Source organism: Neovison vison, chromosome 1 (genome assembly GCF_020171115.1).
Source record: "Neovison vison isolate M4711 chromosome 1, ASM_NN_V1, whole genome shotgun sequence".
Classification (NCBI taxonomy): Eukaryota; Metazoa; Chordata; class Mammalia; order Carnivora; family Mustelidae; genus Neogale; species Neogale vison.
In genome coordinates this window covers 186,051,950-186,077,876 of record NC_058091.1, presented here as the reverse complement: position 1 = coordinate 186,077,876, position 25,927 = coordinate 186,051,950, and the positions used below count along the sequence as shown (strand labels likewise).

Genomic DNA, 25,927 nt, shown 5'->3' with positions numbered 1-25,927 from the left:
AGAAAAGAGGCCTGATTAAAAAAGCACATTTACCTATAGAAGATCAAATATAGGAATTACATCTGACTTCTCAAAAGTAAGTAGGCAAGAAGGAAGTGGAATGAAATATTTAGATGTTGAGAGAAAAAACCCCCACAATCCTAGAATTCTAAACCCTGTAAAATTATCCTTCAAAAGTGAAATAAAGCATTTCTTAAACAAAAATTGAAGAAACTTGTAGCCAGTGGATTGAGAAGGAAAATGAAAAAGTTCAGAAACTCAGATGTACATAAGGAACGAAAGAGCATTAGGGAAAGAATGTGAAGATAAAATAAAAACTTATTTTTCTCATTCTTGATCTAACATGTAATAGTTTATTGAAAATAATAATAGCAATAATATTCAATTATGTATGGTCATATATCTTGGGTGTGTACATTTGTATACATACATATATAAGTTTATGTTGCTTATATATAAGTAAAATGAAAGACATTAATGATATACAGGATAGAAAGGAGGTATTAGGATTATTTTTGTATTGTAAGGTACTCATACTACCTGTGAAGTGCTGTAGGGTTCTTTGAAAAGAGTTTTCATTAGTTTTAAACACATATTGCGAACTCCAGGAAACCTACAAAAAAAAAGTTAAAAAAGAAGTATAACTGGGGGTGCCTGTGCTCAGTTGGTTAAGCCTCTGCCTTCAGCCTGGGTCATGATCTCAGGGTCCTGGGATCGAGCCCCACATTGGGCTTTCTGCTCAGCAGGGAACCTGCTTCCCCCTCTCTCTCTGCCTGCTGCTGCTCTGCCTACTTGTGATCTCTCTCTCTGTGTCAAATAAATAAAATCTTTTTAAAAAAGTATAATTGACATACTAGAAATGAGAGAGAATAGAATTGTATAAAACATCAAACCACAGAAAAAATGGTGGAAGACAAAAATAGGAACAATAATAAGGGTACCAAATAGGAAATTAACAAATATGATTGCCATTAATCCAGGTATTTAAGTAAGTTCTTTGATGGTTAGTGGTCTAAAGGAGCTGATTAAAGGACAAAGACTGTCAAAGTGGATTTAGAAACAAGACCCAAATGTATGTTGTCTACACGAAACCCATTTTAAATATTAAGATGTAGATTGGTAATAAGTGGATGGAGAAAGATATTCTATGCTAATCCTAATTAAAAAAAAGGTATATTAATGTTAGAGCAGTCTTCAAAGCAAGGAAACTTACTGGGGATAAAAAGGAGGATTACATAATGATAAAGGGGTTAGATCTCCAAGAAGATGTAACAATCCCTAAGATGTATGTGCCCAACAACATAACGTCAAAATACTGATGAAACTGCAAGAACTGATAGAATTGCAAGGAGAAATAGATGAATACTCCGTTACAGTTGGATACTTCAATACCCCTCATCAGAAATGAACAGATCCAGCAGGCAGAAAATCAGTAAGGACATAGATGAACTTAATAATACCATTAATCAGTTAGATACAGTGAACATCTACAGACTGTTTCATGGAATAACAGCAGAATACACATTCTTCTGAAGCTTACATGGCAGATTGAACAGATGCACTACATTCTTGACTGTAAATCATACCTTAATAAATTTAGAAGAAGAGAGATCATCCAGTGTCTGTTCTGAGATCACAGTGGAATTAAACTAGAAATCAGTAATAGAAAGATAGCTGTATCATAGTGTACTTCTATTTTCAACTTTTTGAGAAACCTCCTTACTGTTTTTTAGAGTAGCGTCACCAATTTGCATTCCAACTAGCAGTGTAAGAAGGTTCCTCTTCTCTGCATCCTTGCCAGCACCTGTCGTTTCCTGTGTTAATTTTAGCAAATTTGATGGTGGAGGTGATATCTCATTATAGTTTTGGTTTGCATTTCCCTGATAATGAGTGATGTTGAGCATCTTTTCATATATCTATTGGCCATCTAAATGTCTTCTTTGGAAAAGATGAAACGAAATACTTCTAAAAGGCACATGGATCAGAGAAGAAATCTCAAGAGAAATTAAAACATATTTTGAACTAAATGAAAATGAAAATAAAACTTACCGATATTTGTAGGTTGCAAAATCAGTGCTTCGATGGAAATTTATAGTATTGAATATATGCTAGGAAAGAGAAAAGATCTAAAATCAATCCTCTGAACTTCTACTTTAGGGAATTAGAAAAAAAAAGAAAGAGCAAATTGAATCCAAAATAAGCAGAAGAAAAGACATAATACAAATTAGGGTGGAAATCAGTGAAAGTGAAAACGTAAAGTCAATAGAAAAGTCAACAAAACAAAAAGCTGATTTCTTGAAAAGATCAATAATATCAGTAAGTTTGTAGCCAGGTTAAGTAATAAAAACAAAACGGGCACAAATTACTAATAATAGGATTGAAAGAGGGGACGTCAATAGTTCATATTAAAAGGGTAATTAAGGAATACTGTAAACAACTCTATGCCCACAAGTTTGGTTACGTACAAGAAATTTGACAATTCTCTGGAAGACACAGTCTGCTAAAAGCTCACACAAGAAGAAATAGCTGATCTGGATAGGTATATATCTATTGAAGTTATTGAATCAATAATTAATAACCTTTCAAAACCCAAAGCACCATGCTCAGATAGTGTATTCTTTCAAATATTTAAGGAAATAATCATACCAATTCTGTATGAATTCTTTCAGAAAAAGAAACTGAGGGATACTCCTAAATAATCCAAGAGATCACCATTACCAAACCAGACAAAGACATTAGAAGATAAAACTACAGACCAGTATCTCTCATGAACATAGATGCAAAAATCCTTAACAAACTATTAGAAAATCAAATCCAACAATGTATAAAAATAATTATGTATCATGATCAGTGAGATTTATTTCACGTATGCAAGGCTGGTACAACATTTGAAAATCAGTTAATGAAGTCCATCACATGAACACATTAGAAAAAAGAAAAATCACATGAGCATGCAAATAAATGTAGAAAAATCACTTGACAAAAATTACAAAACCAGTACACATTCATGATAAAAACTCTCAGTAAACTAGGAAACCTTCCTCAACTTGATAAAGAATATTTACAGAAAACCTACAGCTAACATCATAAGTAATGATAAGAAACTTGAAACTTTCTCAGTAAGATCAGAAGCAAGTCAAAGATGTTTTCTCTTACTGTTGCTTGTTAACATCATACTGGAAGTCTTAGCTAATGCAGTAAGTCAAGAAAAGAAATGTATACAGACTGGGAGCAATGAAATAAAGCTGTCTTTATTCACAGATGATATGACTGTCTGAAGAAAATCCAAGTGAATCAACAAAAAAACTTGTTATTAATAAGTGATTATAACAAGGTTACATATGAAATGTTACTCTACAAAAGTCAATCACTTTCTCTTGTACATCAACAATAAACAAATGGAATATGCAATTAAAAACACAATATCATTTTCATTAGCTTCTCTAAGAATGAAATACTTATATACATATATGCAACATATATACAAGATCTATAGGAGGAGAACAACTGAATTCCAAGGAGAGAAATTATAGAAGAAATAATTGGAGACGTATTCCATGTTTGTTGATGAGAAGACTCAGTATTGTCAAGATGTCAGTTTATATCAGCAAGATGTCAGCTTGCTCTTTAGATTTAACACAATCCCAATATTGACAAACTGATTCTAAAGTTTATGTGAGAGGCAAAAGACCCAGACTTGTCAACAGAATATTGAATATGTAATATTACTTAGTACTCAGAGAAATTAGCTATCAAGCCATGAAAAGACCTGGAGGAAATTTACATGCATATTACTAAGTGAAAGAAGCCAATCTGAAAAGGGTACATACTACCCTTCTAACTGTATGATATTCTGGAAAAGAAAACTATAGAGATAATAAAAATATCAGTGGTTTCCAGGAGTTAAGGGAGAGAGAGGAATGAATAGGTGCAGCCCAGAGGATTTTATGACAGTTAAACTACTTTATATGATACTATAATTATAGATATATGTTGTTATATATTTGTTCAAATCCATAGAATATACACCAGGCATGAAACCTAATTTGAATTTTGGATGATAATGATGTATCATTGTAGGGTCATCTGTTGTAAAAAGTGTACCACTCTAGTAGGGGATGACTGTGCATCAGTACGTACAGAAGGTATATGAGAAATTTCTGTTATTTTCTGTTCAATTTTATAGTGAAACTAAATCTGCTCTAAAAAATAAAGTCCAGTATACAAAGTTAATTATTGAGTTTTCTTTTATTTTGAAGATTTATTTATTTATTAGAGAGAGAGAGAGAGAGAGAATGAGCAGAGGGAGGGCAAAGGGAGAGAGAGCGAATCCTCAAGCAGACTCTGCAGAATGTGGAGCCTGACACAGGGCTTGCTCCTAGGACCCTAGGCTCATGACCTGAGCTGAAACCAGGAGTCGGCTGCCCAACCAACTGAGCCAGCCAGGTGCCCCTTGAGTTTTCCTTTTCTTTTTTCTTTCTTCCTTTCTTTTTTTAAGGTTTTATTTATTTATTTGACAGAGAGACATCACAAGTAAGCAGAGAAGCAGGCAGAGAGAGGGGGAAGCAGGCTCCCCACTGAGTGCGGGGCCTGATGCAGGGCTCAATCCCAGGACCCCGAGATCATGTCCTGTCGGCAGAGCCTTAACCCACTGGCCACCCAGGCACCACGAGTTTTCCTTTTCTTAAAGGAATGGTTCAGCCTCATTTATATCTGTATCATAGCTATCAAAATTTTTTGTGTTTTTTTTTTGTATATTGTTGTCCTCTGGTCCATCCAGAGCAATGGTGATGCAGAGTTCGTTAAAAGTGGACTCTGGAGGGGGCGCCTGGGTGACTCAGTGAGTTGAGCCGCTGCCTTCGGCTCAGGTCATGATCTCAGGGTCCTGGGATCGAGTCCAGTGTCGGGCTCTGTGCTCGGCGGGGAGTCTGCTTCCTCCTCTCTCTCTCTCTGCCTGCCTGTTTGCCTGCTTGTGATCTCTCTCTGTCAAATAAATAAATAAGTAAATCTTTAAAAAAAAAAAAAAAGTGGACTCTGGAATATTCTTCCAAGTTGCTTATGCCCTTTTTGCAAGTTTTTGATGTTGCTGTTATCTTAGTTTTCTCAAAGATATATTAGAAGTTTTTCAAATACCATCTAAGACCATTATTTTTTCCTTAAATGCTATGTAAGTGGGTGTTTGACTATAGAATCAAGGACTTTCATTTGCTTAGTTTTTCCAAAGAAATAAAAAATACTCATATTAGAAGTGGTAAATTAGAACAAGTCCAAGTTACTCTGTATAATTAATATAAATATTTAAATTAGCTTTTTTATTAGAGAAAATATTTCTATATACAGCATCTTAATCTATTGGTCTTTAAAGTTAATATGATGACAGCAGTATTTCTTGACTTGCTTTTCTAAGAAATGTTATTCTTTTTTCATATGCTGTTGAATTTATTATTGATTTCTAAACCAATTTTTAATATATTATCTATAATATATATTAAGGAGCAACTCTGTTCTGTAAGCAATAAAATATATATCAGTTAGTACTCTTGGATTTAAGTTTTTGACCATAAAATTTATTCTTTATTATTCTTTTTGACAGGTTACAAAGACAGAATTAGAGAAATTAAAATCCAGCTATAGACAGTTAATAAAAGAAATGAATTCTGCCAAAGAGAAATATAAAGAAGCTTTAGCTAAAGGTATGGAAAAGTTATGAAAAATTACTTATTTTAATGATTTTTATTCTTATCATTTGAAGATTGTCTTAATGAGTAGCAGATTGATTCCACTTAGGCCATTCACATTTTAAAAATATCAAAATATGCCAAAATAGACTAATTGCCAAACTATTTAATAAGTCTTTTTATTTTTTGTTTTTTTAAATGACATATTTTTGAGTAGTTCATGCAAAATGAAATTACATAGCACTTGTAGTAGAATGCAAAGAATGTTTAAAATTTTTTCTCCAGCATCAGATTTACTTATTTAATTACTGAATACTGAATAAGAAAAATAAGGTCATATTTGTTTAGATACCTCTTTTAGTCCTCTTTTTACCTGTAGTATTTAAAAGCCATTAAAAGACAAGATTATTTTATGTCATTATTTTGCTTTCATAGCTTAATTTTATGTGCCTATATTGTTCTAACATTTTCACAAGAGCCTTTTGAAATAAATAGAAAGAGAAACATTATTTTTATTTTAAACAAGAGTTTATGGTTATGAGTCTTTAAATGTGAGTAAACAGTCTTCATATTTAAATTTTTTTAAATTATAAAAGTTGGAGGGGTTTTTTTTTTAATTCTGTCTGTCTAAATATAAGCTTTATTAGCAGCTCTGTCTTCTTTTTCTCAACATATTTTCTCTTGGTCTTTTACTCGTGTATATATTCTTGTTTTGCTGAGGTAAATCAAATAAATAGCTGTACATTTGAATATATCTTGCACGATGAAAATACCATGTTTTTGTTGTTAATCCCAGTAGATTAAATGAGATACTGATGTAGATGGATTTCTCCCTCCTTCCGTTTCTGACTTCTTTCCTTTGTCTTCACTCTCTTTCTCCTCTGGCTGCTCTCTGGTTGCTTTCTCCTCTTCCTTCTCTCTGTCCTTCCCCATTCTCTTGCTTACTCTTTGCTCCCCATTTTCCTACCAACACAACATTTACTTTGTTTCTGTCTGTTCCTGTCTCCACCCCTTACACATGTACCTCATGTTTCTGTTTTTTTGCAGTGTTTCTGCTACCGTTTTAGGGAAGATGAAGCTCTGTTTAAAGTTTTCTAATTTCTGCTTACTTACTTGTCATGTACCTCAATCAGTATTTTGAGATCATGATCTCCTTATTAATATAAGCATATCTTTTAAAATACATTTATAATTCAGTTATCTTAAACTATTTAAAAACTTAAATTATTTAAAAAATCATTTAAAAAATGGCATTGTATAAAGATCATATACATAATTTGGAGTCAGATAGTATTGGATATAATTTCCAACACTGTGATTACTTCATAGATTTTCAAATTTCATATATTTAATTATTATCCTTTTATTATTTTAAAAGATCTCTAGATAATCAAGAAGTATTTACTGAACATTTGCTGTTTATAAGTTATTGAAATTCAAACAGTATTTCCTAGACATTCAAGGAGCTTACCCATTTCTAGTTGATATTCTAATTTCTGAACAAGTCTTACCCTCTTTCAAAATTCAGTTTATGTGCAAGGGATCCCTTGCTAAATCAAGGGTAGTTTAGAAGTAGTTTTGTACGTTAAGCATTACTACTCAGTCTGTCAAAATAGTTAATTTTATAAGGTCTGTTACTTAATGCATGGCTAGCATTCTCAAATTAGTGCCCTATATTAAAAATATCTATATTTAAATTCACTCAGAGCAAGTGATGAATTAATCCAACTGTATTATAATTCAGCTGTGCTAAGTATTTCACACTAGGTTTGTATCTGTTGGAGAATGATTATTTAAAAAAAAGATATAATTACTCCCTAGTCTTTGATATTCAGTTTTTTTTTTGTTTCTTTTTGTTTTTTAAAGATTTTATTTGACAGACAGAAATCACAAGTAGGCAAAGAGACAGGCAGAGAGAGAGGAGGAAGCAGGCTCCCCACTGAGTAGAGAGCCCGATGCAGGGCTCAATCCCAGGACCCTGGGATCATGACCCGAGCTGAAGGCAGAGGCTTAACCCACTGAGCCATCCAGGCACCCCTGATATTCGTTTTTTTAATGATTAGTTTATTTTGGTTGAAAAAATTAAATTTAATTCTGATGTCATAATAAAATTTTTAAATAGTTCTTCTGTGTAGGGCTTATATTTTTAAATATTTTTCACAGATAATAGTTATTCTTTATTTTTTAATTACTTTTAATTTAGATAAAATACCATTTAGTGTCTTAATAGTAGGAAGGCAACTAGATTTGAAGATTATAGTTTTAATTGGTCCCAAGAATTGTTATTATTTGGCTGAATGTCATGAAATTAAAATATGTGAATTTATTTACATTTCTCCTTCTAAAGGTATTAGTGATAATATTTTCCAGTTTTCAAAAATTTGTTGTCATTAAATCAATGTATAACCTATAGAATATATATATATATAACCTATAGAATATATATAACCTATAGAATACATATTTTTAGAATAAGTTCTTCTATGATTGTGTTTGATACATGACTTGTAAATTTATCTTTTTATAATCAGAACTATCTTTATGCTCATGTTTATGTGAAAAAGTATAGAATTTTATTTTTGAACACTTTGTTTCTGTTATCAAACTACTTTTTATGTTTAACATGGAAATTTTCTTCTGTGAAGTTATTTTCTATTTACATGGATGGCAAAATTTCCAACATTTGCAGACTTTATGTCAGAACCTTAGTTCATTTGTATAGGCCAGACCAGGGCAGTTCTGGAATGGTCTCTAGGAACTGCCGGGCAACAACAATGAATATCCTGGCTGTGGTTCTGGCCACCAAAGATATTAGGAGGTCTTAAGACCCCAGTCTGACATAGAGCTTCCAGTTAGAGAAGATGAGGCTTTAGGGAAGACAAGGCTTTGGGGGAAACAAGGCCTGAAATAATTCCTATAGTAAGGCTTAAATTCTGGATTTGAGAATGAATTCACAGTTAAATGTTCAGTTACTGCAACTGGAGGTTTAGCACTTAAAGTTGATGAGAAGGAAGGCAGGGTTAATGCTTAAATTCCAAATTCCTGACCCCTGTTGTGTGGCTTACACAAAGGAACATTAGTTTATATTGTCTAATGTAAAATATAACACTCATTTGCCACATAAATGTAGCACTTTAATTAATTTCTTTGTAATATACCTTAAATATTAAACTTTTTTTGCTCTGTGCTGTGCTGAGAAAGCAAATATTTGTCTTAAATTGACTTGGACTAATTTGAGCACTAGTCTGTTGGTTATTATTTATAACATGTAAACTGAGAACAACCAAAATAATTTTAGTCTACTGAGCTGAAGTCAGTTATTAAAAATGTTTCTTGATAGCAGCACAGAATAATGAGTTCTTGAATACAAAATATACAGGTTTTACTTTTCTATTGCAGATTAAGTTCTGAGTACTTTAAGTTGAGCAACCGTTTATGTTTAGCCAAAAACAATTCTATGAATCTACAAAGCTAAGGTTTTGGCATAATGCCTGTAAATGTTGGCAAAATTTTCTGTCACATTTATCCATATAAAAGGTAAATGAGGGGCACCTGGGTGGCTCAGTTAAGTGCCTGCCTTTGGCTCAGGTCATAATCCCAGGGTCCTGGGATCAAGCCCCATATTGTCTCCCTGCTCAGAGGAAAACCTGCTTCTCCCTCTCCCACTCCCGCTTGCCCTGCTTGTGTTCCCTCTCTGTCAAATAAATAAACAAAATATTTTTAAAAATTTTAAAAGATTAAAAGTAAAAAGTAAATGACTTCACAAAAGAACTCCTATAGGATCTTATTATCTATGAGTAAAGAAAGTTTAACTTTCTCTTTCCTATCTTGATAGCTTTTTCTTTTTCCTGCCTGATTGCCCTAACTAGAGCCTCCAGTATAATGTTGAATAGAGGCAGAGAGCAAAGCTATTGGTCTTTTTCCTTGAACATAGGGGAAATTAAGTATTAAATTAGCTATAGTTTCAAAGTTTTTATCAGGTTGAAGTTTCTTTCTATTCCTGCTGGATTTTGTCAAATGCTTTCTTAGTATCTATAGAGATAAATATTTCTTTTTCTTTTTGTTTGGTAGGAATTGCTTTGATTGATTTTCATATTTCAAATATTACACCTGATCTCACATTCTTAGGATAAAGTCCTTGGTATGATGCACTATCATTTTTTAAATATTGATGAATATGTTTGGCTAAGTTTTTTTTTCATAATTTTTATCTATATCTTTGTTTCTTGTATTTTTGTCTCATTTTATTATAAAGCTAATGCTATTCTGTGAATGGTTACTTCTTATTCAACTTTTTAGAAAGATTTGTGTTCAATTGGGTTCAATTGGTAGTATTTCTTAAATATTGGTAGAATTCACTTGTGAAGCCATCTGGGTCTGCTTGTTTTTGTTTTTTACTTTTTGGCAAAGATTTTTAAACTACTAATTTTTTTGGATTAATGTAGACTCTTTAGTTTATCTGTTTCTTTTTGAGTTTTAATAGGTCGTATCCATCAAAGAAATGTCCATTTCACTTAAGTTGTTGGATTCATTGCTATCAAATTGTTCATATTTCCTTATTGACCTTTTAAATTTGTAGAATCTGTGGTGACTTCTTTCCCCGTCTTGACACTGATATTTTATGTTTCCTATTCTTGATACTGGTATTTTATGTATTGATACTGGTGTTTTATGATACTGGTATTCCTAAGCATTCTGGCTAGAGGTTTATCAATTTTATTTTCTCAAAGATCAGCTTTTGGCTTTATTGGTTTTTTTTCCCCTGTTTTTCTGCTTTCTGTTTAATTGACTCATGCTCTAATATGTATTTACTTTCTTTCCTTCTGCTTGTTTTAGGCTTAGTTTGCACCATTTAAAAAATTTTTAAATGGGGCGCCTGGGTGGCTCAGTGGGTTAAAGCCTCTGCCTTCGGCTCAGGTCATGATCCCAGGGTCCTGGGATGGAGCCCTATTGGGCTCTCTGCTCAGCAGGAGCCTGCTTCCTCCTCTCTCTCTGCCTGCTTCTCTGCCTACTTGTGATCTCTGTCTGTCAAAAAAAAAAAAAAAAAAAAAAATCTTAAAAAAATTTTTTCTTTTAATGTTCTTAATGTGGAAGTTAAGATCACTGATTTGAGAGCTGTCTTTTTCTACAGGCATTTTGTGCTATAATTTCCTTAAGTACTATTTTAGCAACATTCCAGAAATTTTCATACACCATTTTCATTTCATTCGATTAAAAATACTTTCTAATTTCCCTTTTCTTTTTTTTCTTTGCTCGATAGGTTATTTAAAAGTGTTTGGGTTAGTTTTCTAAACATTTGGCATTTTTCTAGAGATGTTTAAATATTTTATTTTTAATTTAATTCCATTTTGATCTGAGGATTTTTTTTTATGACTTCATTTCTTTAAATTTGTGTATATATGTTATCTGGCCCACAGTATGATCTGTTTTGATAAATTCTTCATAACTACTTGGTAAGAATGTGTATTCTGCTGCTATTGGTTAGAGTGGTCTATACTGTCAGCTTGGTCCAGTAGGCTAATCGTATTTTTTGATATTTTTATGTTCTTACTGATTTTCTGTCTATTTGTTATATTAATGATTGAGAGAGGGCAAATGAAATCTCCCACTGTAATTGTGAATTAGTCTATTTCTTGTTGTAGTTGTCAATTTTTTGCTTCATGTGTTTTGAAAATCTGTTACTACGTAAATAAGCAGTTATGATTATTATATCCCTTGATGAATTGACCCCTTTATCATTATGAAATGATCTTTATTATCCCTGGTAGTATTCTTTGCTGTGTTATCTATTCTACCTGATATTAGTATAGCCACGATTATATATTACTTTGATTAGTGTTTACGTGTTATATCTTTTTTTCATTCTTTAATCTGTTTCAGTCTTTATTTTTGAGTTACATGCTTTATAAGCACCGTATAGTAAGGTTGTGCTTTTTTGTCTTGTTAATCTCTACATTTTAATGGGGATGATGAGACTATATTTAATACGACTTTTGGTAATTTTAGGTTTAAATCTGTCATCTTGCAGTTTGTTTTCTCTTTGTTCCACTTATTCTTTATTCTCCTTTTCATTTTATCTGCCTTCTTTTGGGTGAATTGAAATATTTTCTTTTTATTTTGTTATGTTATCTTTAATAGTATATCTTCAGGTGTTATAATGTTTTGCTTTTAACATGGGACTCTTAACAATGGTATAGCCTTCTGGTCTATTTGCTGTTGTTGTAATATATATTACTTTTGCATATGTCGTAAAGTCCACCCTACCTTGTTAATATTTTGGTATTTATTTGGTCAGTTTTTTAAAAAATTACAACAGAACAGCTCATATATTTATGTAGCTATCTTTTCTAGCATTCTGTATTCCCTCTGGTATCATTTTACTCATGCCTGAAAGACTTATTTTAATGCTTCTTGTAATGTAAATCTGTAGTAATAAATTCTTTCAGTTTTTGCATGCTTGATAAAGTTTCATTTCACCTTTGTTTTTGAAATATATCTTTGTTGGGTATAGAAATCTATTTTGGCATTTTATTTCCTTTTCAGATCTTTAAGCAATTTGTTCATGATGTACATTGCTGTAGTTTTTTTCCTCTCTCTTTGTGGTTTTTGAGCCACTTGTATCTGAGAATTTATAGTTTTCATCAAATTTGGAAAACTTTTATCCACTGTTTCTTCATGTATATTTTCTGTCTCCCCATCTCTGTTCTCTAACTCTGTTAGAGACTCCTGTTACACATATACTAGGTTGCCTGTAGTTGTCTTACAGCCTATTGATACTCTTCATTATTTTTCCCTGTCCTTTTTTCCTCTTTCTTTCTTTCTCTCTCTCTCCCTAACATTTATTTATTTTAAAAGAAGAGAGAGAGAGAAAGAGTGCGAGTGCAGAGTTTATGGGGAGGGGCAGCGGAAAACCGGGTGGAGGGGTGGGGAGTGGAAATAGAATCTCAAACAGACTCCCTGCACAGCGCAGAGCCAGAGGCAGAGCTCCATCCCAGGACCCTGAGATCATGATGTGAGTCAAAATCAAGAGTCAGACTTTAAACCAATGGATCCACCCATGCATCCCTCTTTCTGTTTCATTTTGATTAGTTTCTATGGCTATGTTTATAAATTTACTAATCTTCCTTTCTACAATGCCTAATCTGCCTTTAATCCCATGCAACATAGTTTTCATTTCAGGCATTGCGTATTATGCCTGAATAATTATGATTTGGGTTTTTTTCTTAAAAGGTATCTACTTAACATTTTAACATAAGTTTACAATCTTAGTGGATTTCATCATTTTTCTTCATTTTTTCTAAGAGTTGTATGAGTTTATTCATTACCAGATTTTTTTATTTCACTATAATCTTCCACTTGTTCGCGTTATAAAAAATACACATAGCCTTTACTTGTATACCTACATGCAGTCCCTTTGTTCATATGACACGTAGCATTTTTTTCCATAGTTAAAAATATTTTTAAGGATAAATGTAATGTTTGGTAATTTTATAAAAGGTAAGCAATACCATATTGAACCTTATGGTATTGAATTAAGTGAATTTAAATACAATTTTGCTTTGCAGTTTTATAGTTTTACTTGAAGATGTACTGAACTAACAGAAAAGATGTTCAAAATAACTCTTACGGTTATGTATTCTTATATAGCCTATTTAATTGATTCTGTGTGGCTAGAATTATGCTAGGGTTTTATATTTACCAAGCCTCAAAATACCCACAATAACATTTGTGGGGGTTTCTCATACATGAGTGGAAGTCTGAATGTTTTTGCTTTATCATACATCGTATTCAGAAAAAAGAAGATAGGATGAGCTATTCCACATTACACATGCCCATAACAGTCAGTCTAGCAAAATTTAAAAGGAGCTCTCTTCACCCACTTTTATAACAAGAGTAGGGAAACAAACTCTCCTTCAAATTTTCTTTCTTTATGGGAAACAAAACAGAGTGCTAAGAGATTTGTAAACTCCCTGATTATTTACAGCCCTCACTTATCCTATGCAGACAGAATAAGAGGATACCTACTGATAGAACTGTGGGGAGCTAGCTACAAGTCTCATTCAAAAGTAAATTTTTCTGTAATTGGGAAGTAGATTTTCTTAAATTGCTTCTTCATGCATTATGAATAGTTCTGTGGTATTTTATAGCCAATTAAAATTGATTAGATCCATTGAGTTGTCTCTTTAGAGTACTTTAATTATGAAAACCAGTTTGAAATGAGTCCAGATTTGAGACAGATGGTTAAATTTATGTTTAAATAAATCCAAATTTAAAAAAATGAGTAAAACTTTTTAAAGCCTCTTTAGTTGATTTTCTCATTTTTAGTCCAACAAGAATGGCAGCTGGCCTTCCTGTTCAATAATCTCTAAATCTTGGAGACTTCCAAAAATTAGAATCTTATATGCATGATATATGGAGGTCTTCTAGACAAATATTCTGAAATTCATATTTATTTCTCAGTTCAACCTAAGGAAAGAAATCCATTTTGGATACAGAACTTGCTAAAGACCAAAGCTGAGTTTAAGCTGTGTTTGTTGATCATCACTTCTATTGATGTGGCTTGAAAGTGAGAGGTTTTCTTTTCTTTTTTGGACCTACTTATTAATACATGATATATCAGCAGCTAACTTATGGCATGAATGCTTTTCACTGCATGGAGCTTAATACAGTAGGAAGTTTACAAGGTCATAAAGACTAATGACATTCTTCATTGTTAATCTAATTTGCATTGGGTTAAAGTTGCAGAAATTGAAGTGACAGTTATAATATTCTCATTAGATGCTGAAATATTATGTGGGATGGGATATGCTACATGATTCATTTATTTTCTGCAGATAACTTCCTAAAATTAAAACAAAATTAAAGCACAATAATTTGATTTGTTCCTATTTTTCATAGTTTTATTGAATAAACAAAGCTAAGTTTCACATACAAAGAGATTAAGAAAAATGATATCCTTTTGGCTGATTTTCCTCTATATTTTATAGGTGAGCTCCTTAACAATATTAGTTTTGGACTTGATTACTATAAAGATGATATAAACAGATGCAGAAGGTAAAATTGTAACCTTTCTATAACTTTTAACTTTGTAAAAATTTTTATTTAAGCTTAAATTTATTTTTTAATAGTAAGAACTATATCAATTTATATATTTTCTTTTGATGTGCCAGGCACTGTTATTTGCACTAGGAATATTGTAGATAACAAACCATACAAAAATTCCTTGCTCTCTGAGGCTTACATTTTAGAGAAGATAGCTAATTAATACACATAAGTGAAATGTATAATTTATTAGATGGTGATAAGTACCATGGAGAAAAATGAAACATGTTTGGTGGATAGGTTGTTGAAAGGATGATCAGGTCAGGCTTCATGGAGAAAGAGACATAATAAATGAAGAGTGAAGGAAGTAAGGAAGGGAAGTGAAGAAGGGAAGAGTAGTACAGGTAGAGGGAATTGTCAAAAGGAAACTCATTGAGATGGGATCATGTCTGGCATATTTGAGCAGTGGTACAAATACTTGTGTGGCTTAACTGGGGGACTGATAAAAGACAGAGATATGGGATGAAATCAGAGAGGAAGAGTGACGGTGAGAAGCAAGTGAGGCCCAGATTTTGTAGGATTTTGGTCGTTCTTTGAAAGCACTTTGGCTTTTACTCTGTCATAAAATGGGAAGCCATGGTGGGTTTTGAGCAGAAGAGTGATATGAACTAATTTACATTTTATAGGATAATTCTGGCAGCCTTGTTGCGACTAGGAGGGGTATAGGGAGGATGGAAGTAAGGAGATTACTTCCAGGCTATTGACATAATCCAGTCAAAGGCTCATGCTTGCCTGCACCTGGGGTGGTAATAACAGAGGTGGTGAGAAGTGGTCAGTTTCTGGATATATAGTCGATTCTTGTTATTTATAATAGTTATGTTCTGTGAAATTACTCTGAACACTGACATAGTGTTAGCTGAGTACTGAATCATTGCTCCTACTGGGTATAACATAAGGGGTTATGTTCCTATAAGCAAGGTCACAACATTTTTTTTTTAAAGATTTTATTTATTTATTTGAGAGGGAGAGCATGAGTAGGGTGAGGGGCAGAGGGAGAAGCAGACTCCCCACTGAGCAGGGAGTCCCATTTGGGGCTCCATCCCAGGACTGGGGTATCATGACCTGAGCCGAAGGCAGATGCTTAACTGACTGAGCCACCCAGGCCCCCCAGGTCACAGAATTTTTGATGACTGACCCAGTTTATCATCCTGTTTTATGTGTGTATCTCTTTAAAGACATATTCTTTAATATATGTTGTTGATTCATTAACACTGAACTTAAAGCCAGCAGTGTTACAATTCATGACTAAAGAAAGCTATCTGACACATATTTTCTTTTCTTTTTTTTTTTTTTTTTAAAAGATTCCATTCATTCACTTGACACAGAGAGAGAGAGATCACAAGTAGGCAGAGAGTCATATGGAGAGAGAGAGGGAAGAAGGCTCCCTGCTGAGCAGCGAGGCTGATGCAGGGCTCAATCCCAGGACCCTGTGACCATGACCTGAGCCAAAGGCAGAGGCTTAACCCTCTGAGCCACCCAGGTGCCCCACATATCTTCTCTATTAAAGCACGTTATAGCCTTCTTTTTTAAAAATTAACATATAATGTATTATTTGCTTCAGGGGTACAGGTCTGTGAATCATCAGCATTATAGCCTTCTTGATCATAATACTAGACAATGCTTGAGCCCTATGTTTAGCCATTTTAGAATAGCAAAATCATTAATTAAAAGCACAAGAAATGCAGGCAGTGTGGAACTAAATAGACTGCAAAATGGATAGCTTACAGCACAGGAGCTGAAACAAAAAGGCAACCATAGCCTTTTTGATGGGAACTTGTGATGTGTATCAAAGGACTCCTTTATTGCTGTGCACATGTGCATATCTGCAATTGGCCTGGAAAGCACAATGTGGGATTTGGGGATTTTTGGGATTTGGGGATTTTGGGGTTTGGGGATCTTGAATTTTGGGATTACAAATAATTTTAGGTGGTAGGCAAATTCAGAAATAGGAATTTATGAATGTGTATATTGAAAATTGAGCCTAAAGGACTTGCTGATGAATGTGGTGTTGTGTGTGAGAGAAAGAATTCAAGGATGATTTCAAGATTTTTGGCCTGAACAACTGGAAGGATGTATTATTATTGTTGTTGTTGTTGTTGTTATGCTTTAGGATGGTATTATTTTTAACTAAAATGGAGAAGAATGCAGGAGTAGCAGATTTGGAAGTGAAGATCAGGAGTTTGGTTTTTAGATTCTTATTAGGTATCTAGGTGGAGATAACAAGTTTGTACTTGAATCTCTAGCTCTAGAGAATTCCTGGGAGAGGTCTGTAGTAAAAATATAAACTTGAATATTAGTTGGTATTTAAAGTCATGCTGTTAGATGGCATTACTAAAGGTGTTAGTTAAAATAAGAAAGAGAAGAGTCCTAAGACAAAGCCCAACATTAAGAAGTCAGGAAAATTAGGAGGAAATTGTAAAGAACATCAAGAAAAAAGGAAAACCAAAAGAATGTGTTATTCTGGAAGTCAAATGGAGGAGGAAAGAATTTCAGGGAAGAATAAGAGATCAGTTAGGTTAAAGTAGTACTAGTACATAAGATGAGGACCAAGATTTGGATTTTGTGAAGTGTAGGTAATTGGTGACTTTGAAAAGAGCAATTTCAATATTGTAGTAAAGGGAAAAGCCAAAATGGGATGGGTTTAAGAAAGAATGAGAGAAAAGAAACTGGAGATCACTGGTACAGATAAACCATTTCAGTAGTTTTGCAGTAAAGGAAAGAAGAAAGAGGGAGGTAACTGAAAGTAGCCAGGGGAGCATTTTTTTTTTTTTTAATTTTTAAAGATTAAGAGCAACTACAGCTTTTTTGCTGATGAAAATGCTCTAGGAGAAGAGGAAAAGCTGATGAGGCAGCTGAATGAAGGAAGAATGGCTGTAGCAATGTCCTTGAGTAGGTAAAGAGGTGATGAATCTAGTACCCAAGGGAATGGATAGGTTTTAGTGAGGGGTGAGGGCAAGTTATTCATAGTAATAGTTCAAGAGAGAAGGCCAAATATACAGCTTTATTCAGATAAGAAGGTAGATCTGCTGGTTAGGGCTTATTGAAGTTTGCCTGAGATTACTTTTTTTAGTGTGGTTTCTGGGCTCCCTCTTTGCACTTATGTGATTCCAAATTCAAAATCACAGATATAAACCAGTAAGTGTACATTGAAGAGTTGGTCTTCTACCCATTACCTATTTTTTTTTCCTCCTGAGGCAACAAATACTTTGTTTCTTCTAGGTATAGTTTATGTGTATCCTGGAGCTTTTAAACCACTTAATTAAAGGTATTCACCGATTTATTATATAATCTTATGCATTATAGTACATTATTCAGAGTTTGAGGTCACTTATTGGTGGGGTATTCATGCTAAATAAAAGACGATCTCTACACTTCTTCCTCTATAATCATATATCCTCACATTATATCCTAACATTATTATAACTGTTTTGTGAGCCTTTTGTTTTAATTTTCTTGTCAAGCATCTTTTAAGAAAGGACTGTCTGTCCCTCACAGAACAGCCTTTAAAAATTTAAAGGATAAAAGCCCCACATTTGCTGGAAATGTTGTATTCCACACATTTGACTAGTCTTATAAAGTAGAATGATAGTTTTTTGTTTGTTTGTTTTTTCATTCTGGCTAGCTTTATATATTAATATTACTCCTAGTGGAATACCTGTTTTGAAACATAGATGTTGAAATCAAGTTTTCTTTTTTATTTTGGGAATTATTTTGATATTTAAAGAAAAATCATTGAGACATTTCATCTGTAGACTAAATAACTCCAATTTTTTAGATTTAGAGAATATTCACATAGTTTTGAATCTTGGTCAGATTTCCACAGCTTTTGATTTTTAACCTTTATTTTAACATTATTTCAGACTTACTGATGTGTTGAAAACCTAATACAAAGAACACTCATATACTCCTCTCTTATATTCCCCAAATATTAGTATTTTACCACATTTGCCTTATCTGTTCTTTCTCTGTATCTGAGAGAGAGAAATTGAAAATGGCTCCTCTGTCCTTCTGGTGTGTTCCTGTCATTCATTGAGTACTTATTTTCTCGCTCATATCATATTTTTCATGCTCTAAATCCTCCTCCATTTCTCTAAGGAACCATAGTTCCTTTTGATGGTTTTTTCCATTTAGTATTTAGAAACCATCATTTGGGCACAGTGTGTGCTCATTGCTACTGGGGTGTCTTTTGTCTAGGTCCCCTCAATGGACAGAGATAAGAAATAAGCAAATGTATATACATACATGCACACAAGTATATCTATTTCTAATTTCTGTTTATCTATACTAAAACTGAAGAGTTTGTATTGATGCTTCTGGTTCTAGTCCAATGCCATGTGTTCATTCTGTATTTTCCTATTCATGTATTTGCAACTTCTTTCTCTGACAGTGGGAAATCTGGCTTCTGTTAGTTACAGTCTATTTACTTACTTGCTCAATCCTAAAATAACAGAAAATAATTTCAGAATACTGACTCATACCTCTGAAAAAAGAAACTACAATTCATAATTTCTTTAGAGTTCTTTTGTCTTTAGTTTTTCACTGTAATCAAATATTGTTTCCAGTGTTACTTAGATTAATTCTTTTCTTCCCCACTCTTTTCAGTGTGATTATGTATTCACTAGAAGTGTAGGTTGGTTCACTTGTTTTGTTGTATCCCATTTTAAATTGTTTTTTTCCTCTCTTATTGATTTAATCTGTTTCATTAATGGTTAAAAATTAATGGTTCCAAAAGTCAAAACTACATAAAACTATATATTTAGAGAACTCTATCTTTTTAAATTATTTCTTTCTTTCTTACACAAAAACTGTCATACTATGATACTCCTCTTCATTTTGCTTTTCTATTTGATATTTTATCCTAAAAATCACAATACTTCAGTTTGTAGCTTTATTTCTCATTCTTTTTAACTTTTGCATAACACTTCATTGTAAGTTCATTCAAGTACTTTCTGTATATTGACATGCAGTTTTTTCTTATTTTTCCAGTTATATACATTTACTAGCATGAATAACCTGTGTGGGTTTTTTTTTTAATCATTAGAGGAATATCTTAAATGTAAATGCCTAGAATTGTATGATTGCAGGTGTAAAAGATAAATGTTGTGTGTAGTTTTTACCATTTATAAAGATTGTACCAATCTGGGGCACCTGGGTGGTTCAGTGGGTTGGGCCTCTGCCTTAGGCTCCAGTCATGATCCCAGGGTCTTGAGGTCAAGCCCCGCATCGCATCGGGCTCTCTGCTCAGCGGGGAGCCTGCTTCCTCCTCTCTCTTTGCCTGCCTCTCTGCCTACTTGTCATCTCTCTCTGTCAAATAAATAAAATAAAATCTTATAAAAAAAAAAGATTGTACCAATCTGCATTCCTATCAGAAATGTATAAGTGTATCTGTTTCTCCATACATTTGCCAAAACAGAGTGCCGATTTACTAGGTGAAAAATAACATCTCTTAATTTTACTTGGCATTTCTTTTATTACGAGTGAGGGAGTAAGGTTGACTATTTTTATATGTTTAAAGTCCATTTTAAAGTATTTTTTTGGGTGTGTGGATTGTCTTTTGCCCATTTTTCTTTCAAGTTTTTGATCGTTTTTTTCCCTTAAATTTTTAGTGTACTACAGTGAATATACCTGTATCTGTTATTCATGGTAAATACATTTTCTACTAGTTTGTTGTCATTTGACTTGGTTTAATGTGTTTTCCTCCACTGACGAATGATGTTACTCTAGCTACTGATATTACTATGAGAAATAAACTGTCCTTTTTCTCTGTCCCAGGAGGCTTGTGTCTTCTGCCCACCTCCATGAAGTTGAGGCAGGCTAAATTGTTAGCTTGCACGTAGAGTAAAATCTTATAACCTTCATGCTCTTGATAAAGACTGTTGTGTCCTTTTATTTAAAAAAAAATATTTTAAAAACATATTATTTATTTAACAGAGAGAAATATATCTCACACGTAGGCAGAGCAGCAGGCAGAGGGAGAGGGAGAAGCAGGCTTTCCACTGAACAGTGAGCCCGACTTCGGCTCATTCCTAGGATGATCTGAACCAAAGGCAGATGCTTAACCGACTGAGCCACGCAGGCGCCCCTTATTTACCTATTTTGATTTTCATTTTTTTTTCCTGCAGAATTATGTCCTTTCTTGCTTCTTTTTTACTTCATAGTTTCCAAAGTTTCTTCATTTTAACCATTTCTCCCCCTGGAGTATTACCTTTCTAAGACTGTTTCCCTTGCCTTTCACATGTACTTTTAGTTCCCTTTCTTGAGTCAGTGCTGTGATCTGCCATTATGCTTTTCCAGTATTTTTCACTCGTGGAATGAACCTTCTTCTTCTGATAATGTTTTTTGATCAGTCTTTAAGTACACTGCTAGCTTTTCTCTTTTTCTTTCTTTTTCTTCTTCCTTTTTTTTTTTTTTTTCCCCCCCCAAAACAGCTTTTGGTGCCCATGCAGGCTTGCTTGGGAGGGTGAGAGATCTTTTGCAGCGATTTGGTGTTTGTTTTTCTACTCGTAGACAGTTTAAAATTTGGACATTTTCTGCCTATTTTGCTAAGGATGTGGGCTTATTTATTTTTCTTTTTGTTTTTTATTAAATTTTCAGGTGCTATGTTAGAAATTTAGAATTATGCTGTTGCTTCATTACATCTATCCAGAACCCTCTCCTTCACAGCTTTGTTAGATTATGGAATATAGATTTGCACATGGCATATCATTCAATTTGCAGGTTATTAAAAGGTTGTTGTCAGTTGAATCTAGCAGTCACTATATGCAAGGAAATATATAGCACAGTTAAGAGAGCTTACTCAGTAAAGGTATTTTGCTCAATTTTTAAATAAAATACCATTATAGGGACGCCTGGGTGACTTAGTTGGTTATGCGTCTGCCTTTGGCTCAGGTCATAATCCCAGGGTCCTGGATGGAGTACAGCGTTGGGCTCCTTGCTCAGCAGGGAGCCTGCTTCTCCCTCTGCTTGCTGCTCTCCCTGCTTGTGCTCTCTTTCTCTGGCAAATAAATAAATAAAATCTTAAAAAAAATACTGTTTTAGTTCCTTGAACATTTTAGAGCCCATAACACATCCAGCAAATATTTCTTGATTGATGTATCAGTTTTTTCATGTGCCATGAAATTTATTAAAAATAGCACAGTGTGGATATACCTGTTGTACTTTTTAATGCTTTATAGGAGCATATGATCAAAAGGTTTTTTTTCAGCTCTCCATATTCTGTGTCTTCCTTAGCCTTTGCTGTTGCATATTGATACTTTTGGCTGTTTAGTCTCCATTCACAACCCAGTGAATCGATAAGGGCAGATAATTTAACTCCCAGGACTGGAAATCAGAAGCTAAAATTTAGGTTATGAGACTTGCTTGAACAGCTAATCAAAGGAGAAGCTGATAAAAAAATCCCGACTTCTTAAGTCTGCTTTTGTCTGAATAGCATCGCGTTAAATGGGTAGCTCATTCATTGTTCCTTTATGTCATACTTGAATTTTAACTTTGATGTGAAAAAACATGTGTAGACATTTGGCCCAAGTAACTCATACACTAGGATGAATTCTTGTTTATTTTCTTCTTGCTCAGAGTAATAAGTAGAAATCGTATAGTTGAGGAGGAATTTTTGAAAAGAAGGAAAAATGTAAGATGGTAGTCAGTTACCCAAATGAAAGTAAAGTCATCTTGTAGGCATTCTACTTTGTGAAAATAATCACTTCTCGTTTATTATCAGGGGCTTTCCACCATAATATTTAACAAATGGTAAATACTTCCGAAATTTATAATAAAAAATACTTGACTTTCTAGGCTAGCTTAATGAGTAGTCTTGCCTGTCTCTTGTAAATGTCAAACTTACATAATTGAGTTTTGCTAGCTTCATAATATTGTTTATGACATGACATGTTGTATATACACTCTGTTATTACAAACATTAAACAGATTTGTCAGCAAGTGGTGGCAAAAGACTTATAATTCAATCTCTTTGTGAACTTCATTATATGGAGGAGGAAAAATGGGACGTTTTCCTCCCTGTTAATTGACACATAGACAACTTCATTCCTTGCTTCGATGCCTCTCATCATTAAAAAAAAGTCATATGGCAACAGAGGTATAATTCTGTGTCTGTCAATAAAAATTTACTTGGCTCTGCATACTTCACATTAATTTTAAGCTCAAATGTAGTTATTTAAAAGTCAAGAAAGGTTAATAGTGATGTGAAAGATTCTGCACCAAGAAGCTATGTGGTGGGGCACCTGGGTGGCTCAGTGGGTTAAAGCCTCTGCCTTTGGCTCAGGTCATGATCTCAGGGTCCTGGGATCAAGCCCTGCATTGGGCTCTCTGCTGGGTGGGGAGCCTGCTTCCAAACCACCCCCCCACCCCCACCTGCCTCTCTGCCTACTTGTGATCTCTGTCAAACAAATAAATAAAATCTTAAAAAAATAAAAGAAGCTATGTTGCAAGAATCGTGTTAATTTTTTGCAACGTATTTAAGAAGTGAATGGAATGAAAAGAAAATTTATTTGTAACTGGTTTTCACAGAGTACTACTATTTCTTGAACTATATAGTTTTCATGGGACCTAAATAATTATTTTAAAACAAATCAGGAAAAAAAAAATAGAATTCCTTTCCAAATGATGGCAGGTGAACATGTTTTTGAAACTTTTTGTTGATTTCTACAGGGAAAGGAAAGTGGGAGGTAGATATAGATAGGTTGATCAGTCATGTGCATGCACAAGTACATCTTATAACCAAATACATACATGTATGTGGGCTATAGAGTACAAAAGCAACAAACCAAAAACCTACTAAGACATATACCTAAATTCAGTTTAAAACCCAAAGCTCTTTTTAAAAACTTTATTAGTAGTAGTATTTTAATATAATGAATTCAGACTTGGATATTTTCGAAGGCATTTAAATTTTCTGTAAATTCTGTTAATGACCACTGATAAGCTGTTGATAATTCAGTTTGGTTGTTACAGCCTTTTTCAGGTTGTTTGTCATAAAGAAAAAAAAGCGAGAAATTTTTAACTTTTCTAATGTTAATTTAGATTACAAAATCTTAGCTGAGTGTTGCCTATTTAGTGCATCATCACCACCTAGAAAGACAGATGGGTAGTGTGCAGTTTAAAAAATCTGCAAATAGGAGGACAGATGGGTGGTTAAAATGTCTACATGAAAATGTTTGTGTGGAGAGCTTGACTCGTGAAGTTACACTAAAAAATCCAAGTACTTAATTAAGAATAATAGAGTTCATATAAAAAGAAATATTTTTTAAAAAGTGACATAAAATATGGAATTAATTGAATTTACTATATAATCATACTTTTTGATTTTATGATAAAAATGAACAAGTTAGAACACAGTACTTAAATACTCTTTTCTGAAAAATGCTTGCTTTATTTTCTTCTCAATATTTAGACTCTAGAAAATGTCTTTATTACTTGCGATCAATTTGTCTGTGTAATTTATATGACTTTTTGAACTCTTGTCAGATTTTGCCAAATTTTAAGTGTCCATAAACTAGCTTAAAAATGATAAATGAAATTAAAAAAAGAACGAAAGAAAGGGCCTTGAAAGGGCTGCTCTGACAGCTTCTATAGTATGTGTTTGTGGATTTTTCTGTCGCCTTCAGACATTAATGTAAATTGGCTCCCAGCTGAAACATTGATTTCCATTTAGTCAGGTATGCGCTTTGGCTCCTGGGTATTAGTTTCATTTAGGAGTCTTGTCCTGACTTGTGGAGTTAGGGAGGAAAAGGGGTTGTTATTTTAGAGGGAGATTCTGAGGCTGGCCATAGATGTGTCAGCTATATTGACTCTTGGGATATTTTTTGAAATGTATTTTTGCAAGAAGGATGCCAAGTAGCAATATTTATGGATAAATAAATATAGTAGTCAATGTAAAAAATGATTGTAATGATTGAACATGTAGGGGAATGTGTTCCTGAGAATCTTTTTTTTTTTTTTTAAAGATTTTATTTATTTATTTGACAGAGAGAAATTACAAGTAGATGGAGAGGCAGGCAGAGAGAGAGAGAGGGAAGCAGGCTCCCTGCTGAGCAGAGAGCCCGATGCGGGACTCAATCCCAGGACCCTGAGATCATGACCTGAGCCGAAGGCAGCGGCTTAATCCACTGAGCCACCCAGGCGCCCCTGTTCCTGAGAATCTTAAATATCATTCATGATGAGTATTGTTGAAGTGATTTGTAGTTGTGACATTAAAAAGATTATCCCTAGTGCCATACAGAATGAGTAAAAATTTCTCTAGGGATTTGTATTAACTGAGGTAAAAAAAATTTATTGGTTTTTCAATGAAGATTTTAAAAAATTGAAAATCAAGTATAATAGAATTTTTTGAAATCACAGGGCATCCTTCATATTAAGGATAGTAAGGATGTCTTTCATGAGTTTATTTCAATTACATATTTAAAAATGTATATGATTATTGGCTCATGACATAAAATATATTATCCTATGAGCTGTAGTCAAAAACTGAGAAAAGCCACTTCTGTAGTAGCTCATGTTATTTTTTTCTGATCCCTTCAGATCAGAGCTGAATTAATATATATACTCCCATCCTCCCAGTCTGGCATTAGAGCCCATTTCCAGAGAAGGGTTAGAAAAGATACTCTGGTGATTAAAATAATTTCTCTTTGAGAAGTTCTTTATTTTATAACATAAAATAGGTTGTCTCGGGCAGCGATTTGTAAATAACTTGGGTAATATCCCCATGTGGAGGAACTGGCTAATGGACTGTGGCTAGAGAGTTATGCTCTGTAAAATAATTACGTTCAGCTCCCTAGAAGTCCATGGTGGCTCTAGTACTTGGAACCAGTAGAGTTTGTAGGTAGCGGAGATCTACCAGTGTGCCAGAAAGATTTCCTTTTTTACCAGCTAGATGTGGTTCCATACCTGAGAATTGGAGGGGAGATGAGAAAGGCAAGGGAACTGTTCTTACTCTGTTGCCCTGCCCGTGCCTATCTGAGGGTCTGCGGTCTCCTCTCTCCCCCAAAACACTGACTTTTTCTCTGCTTTCAGCCCTGGGCTAGGACATCCTCCAACAGGGAATGCTTTTCCAACTCCTACATATAGGGACTACTCAAATGGGTGCCACACCGAAACAGAGTGGCAGCAGAGGGGAGCCTGTGTCATCAAAAATT

At 33.7% G+C, this 25,927-nt stretch overlaps 1 protein-coding gene across 3 annotated transcripts in view; it reads left to right on the top strand.

The window, feature by feature from the left end:
• FER (FER tyrosine kinase) overlaps nt 1-25,927 on the top strand; it is a 536,624-nt gene that overhangs the window by 137,839 nt on the left and 372,858 nt on the right. For all 3 annotated transcript variants that reach the window (XM_044264382.1, XM_044264368.1, XM_044264376.1), the window contains exon 5: nt 5,594-5,693. In XM_044264382.1, coding sequence (XP_044120317.1) covers nt 5,594-5,693 — 100 coding nt within the window. The remainder of the gene's footprint in view (nt 1-5,593; nt 5,694-25,927) is intronic.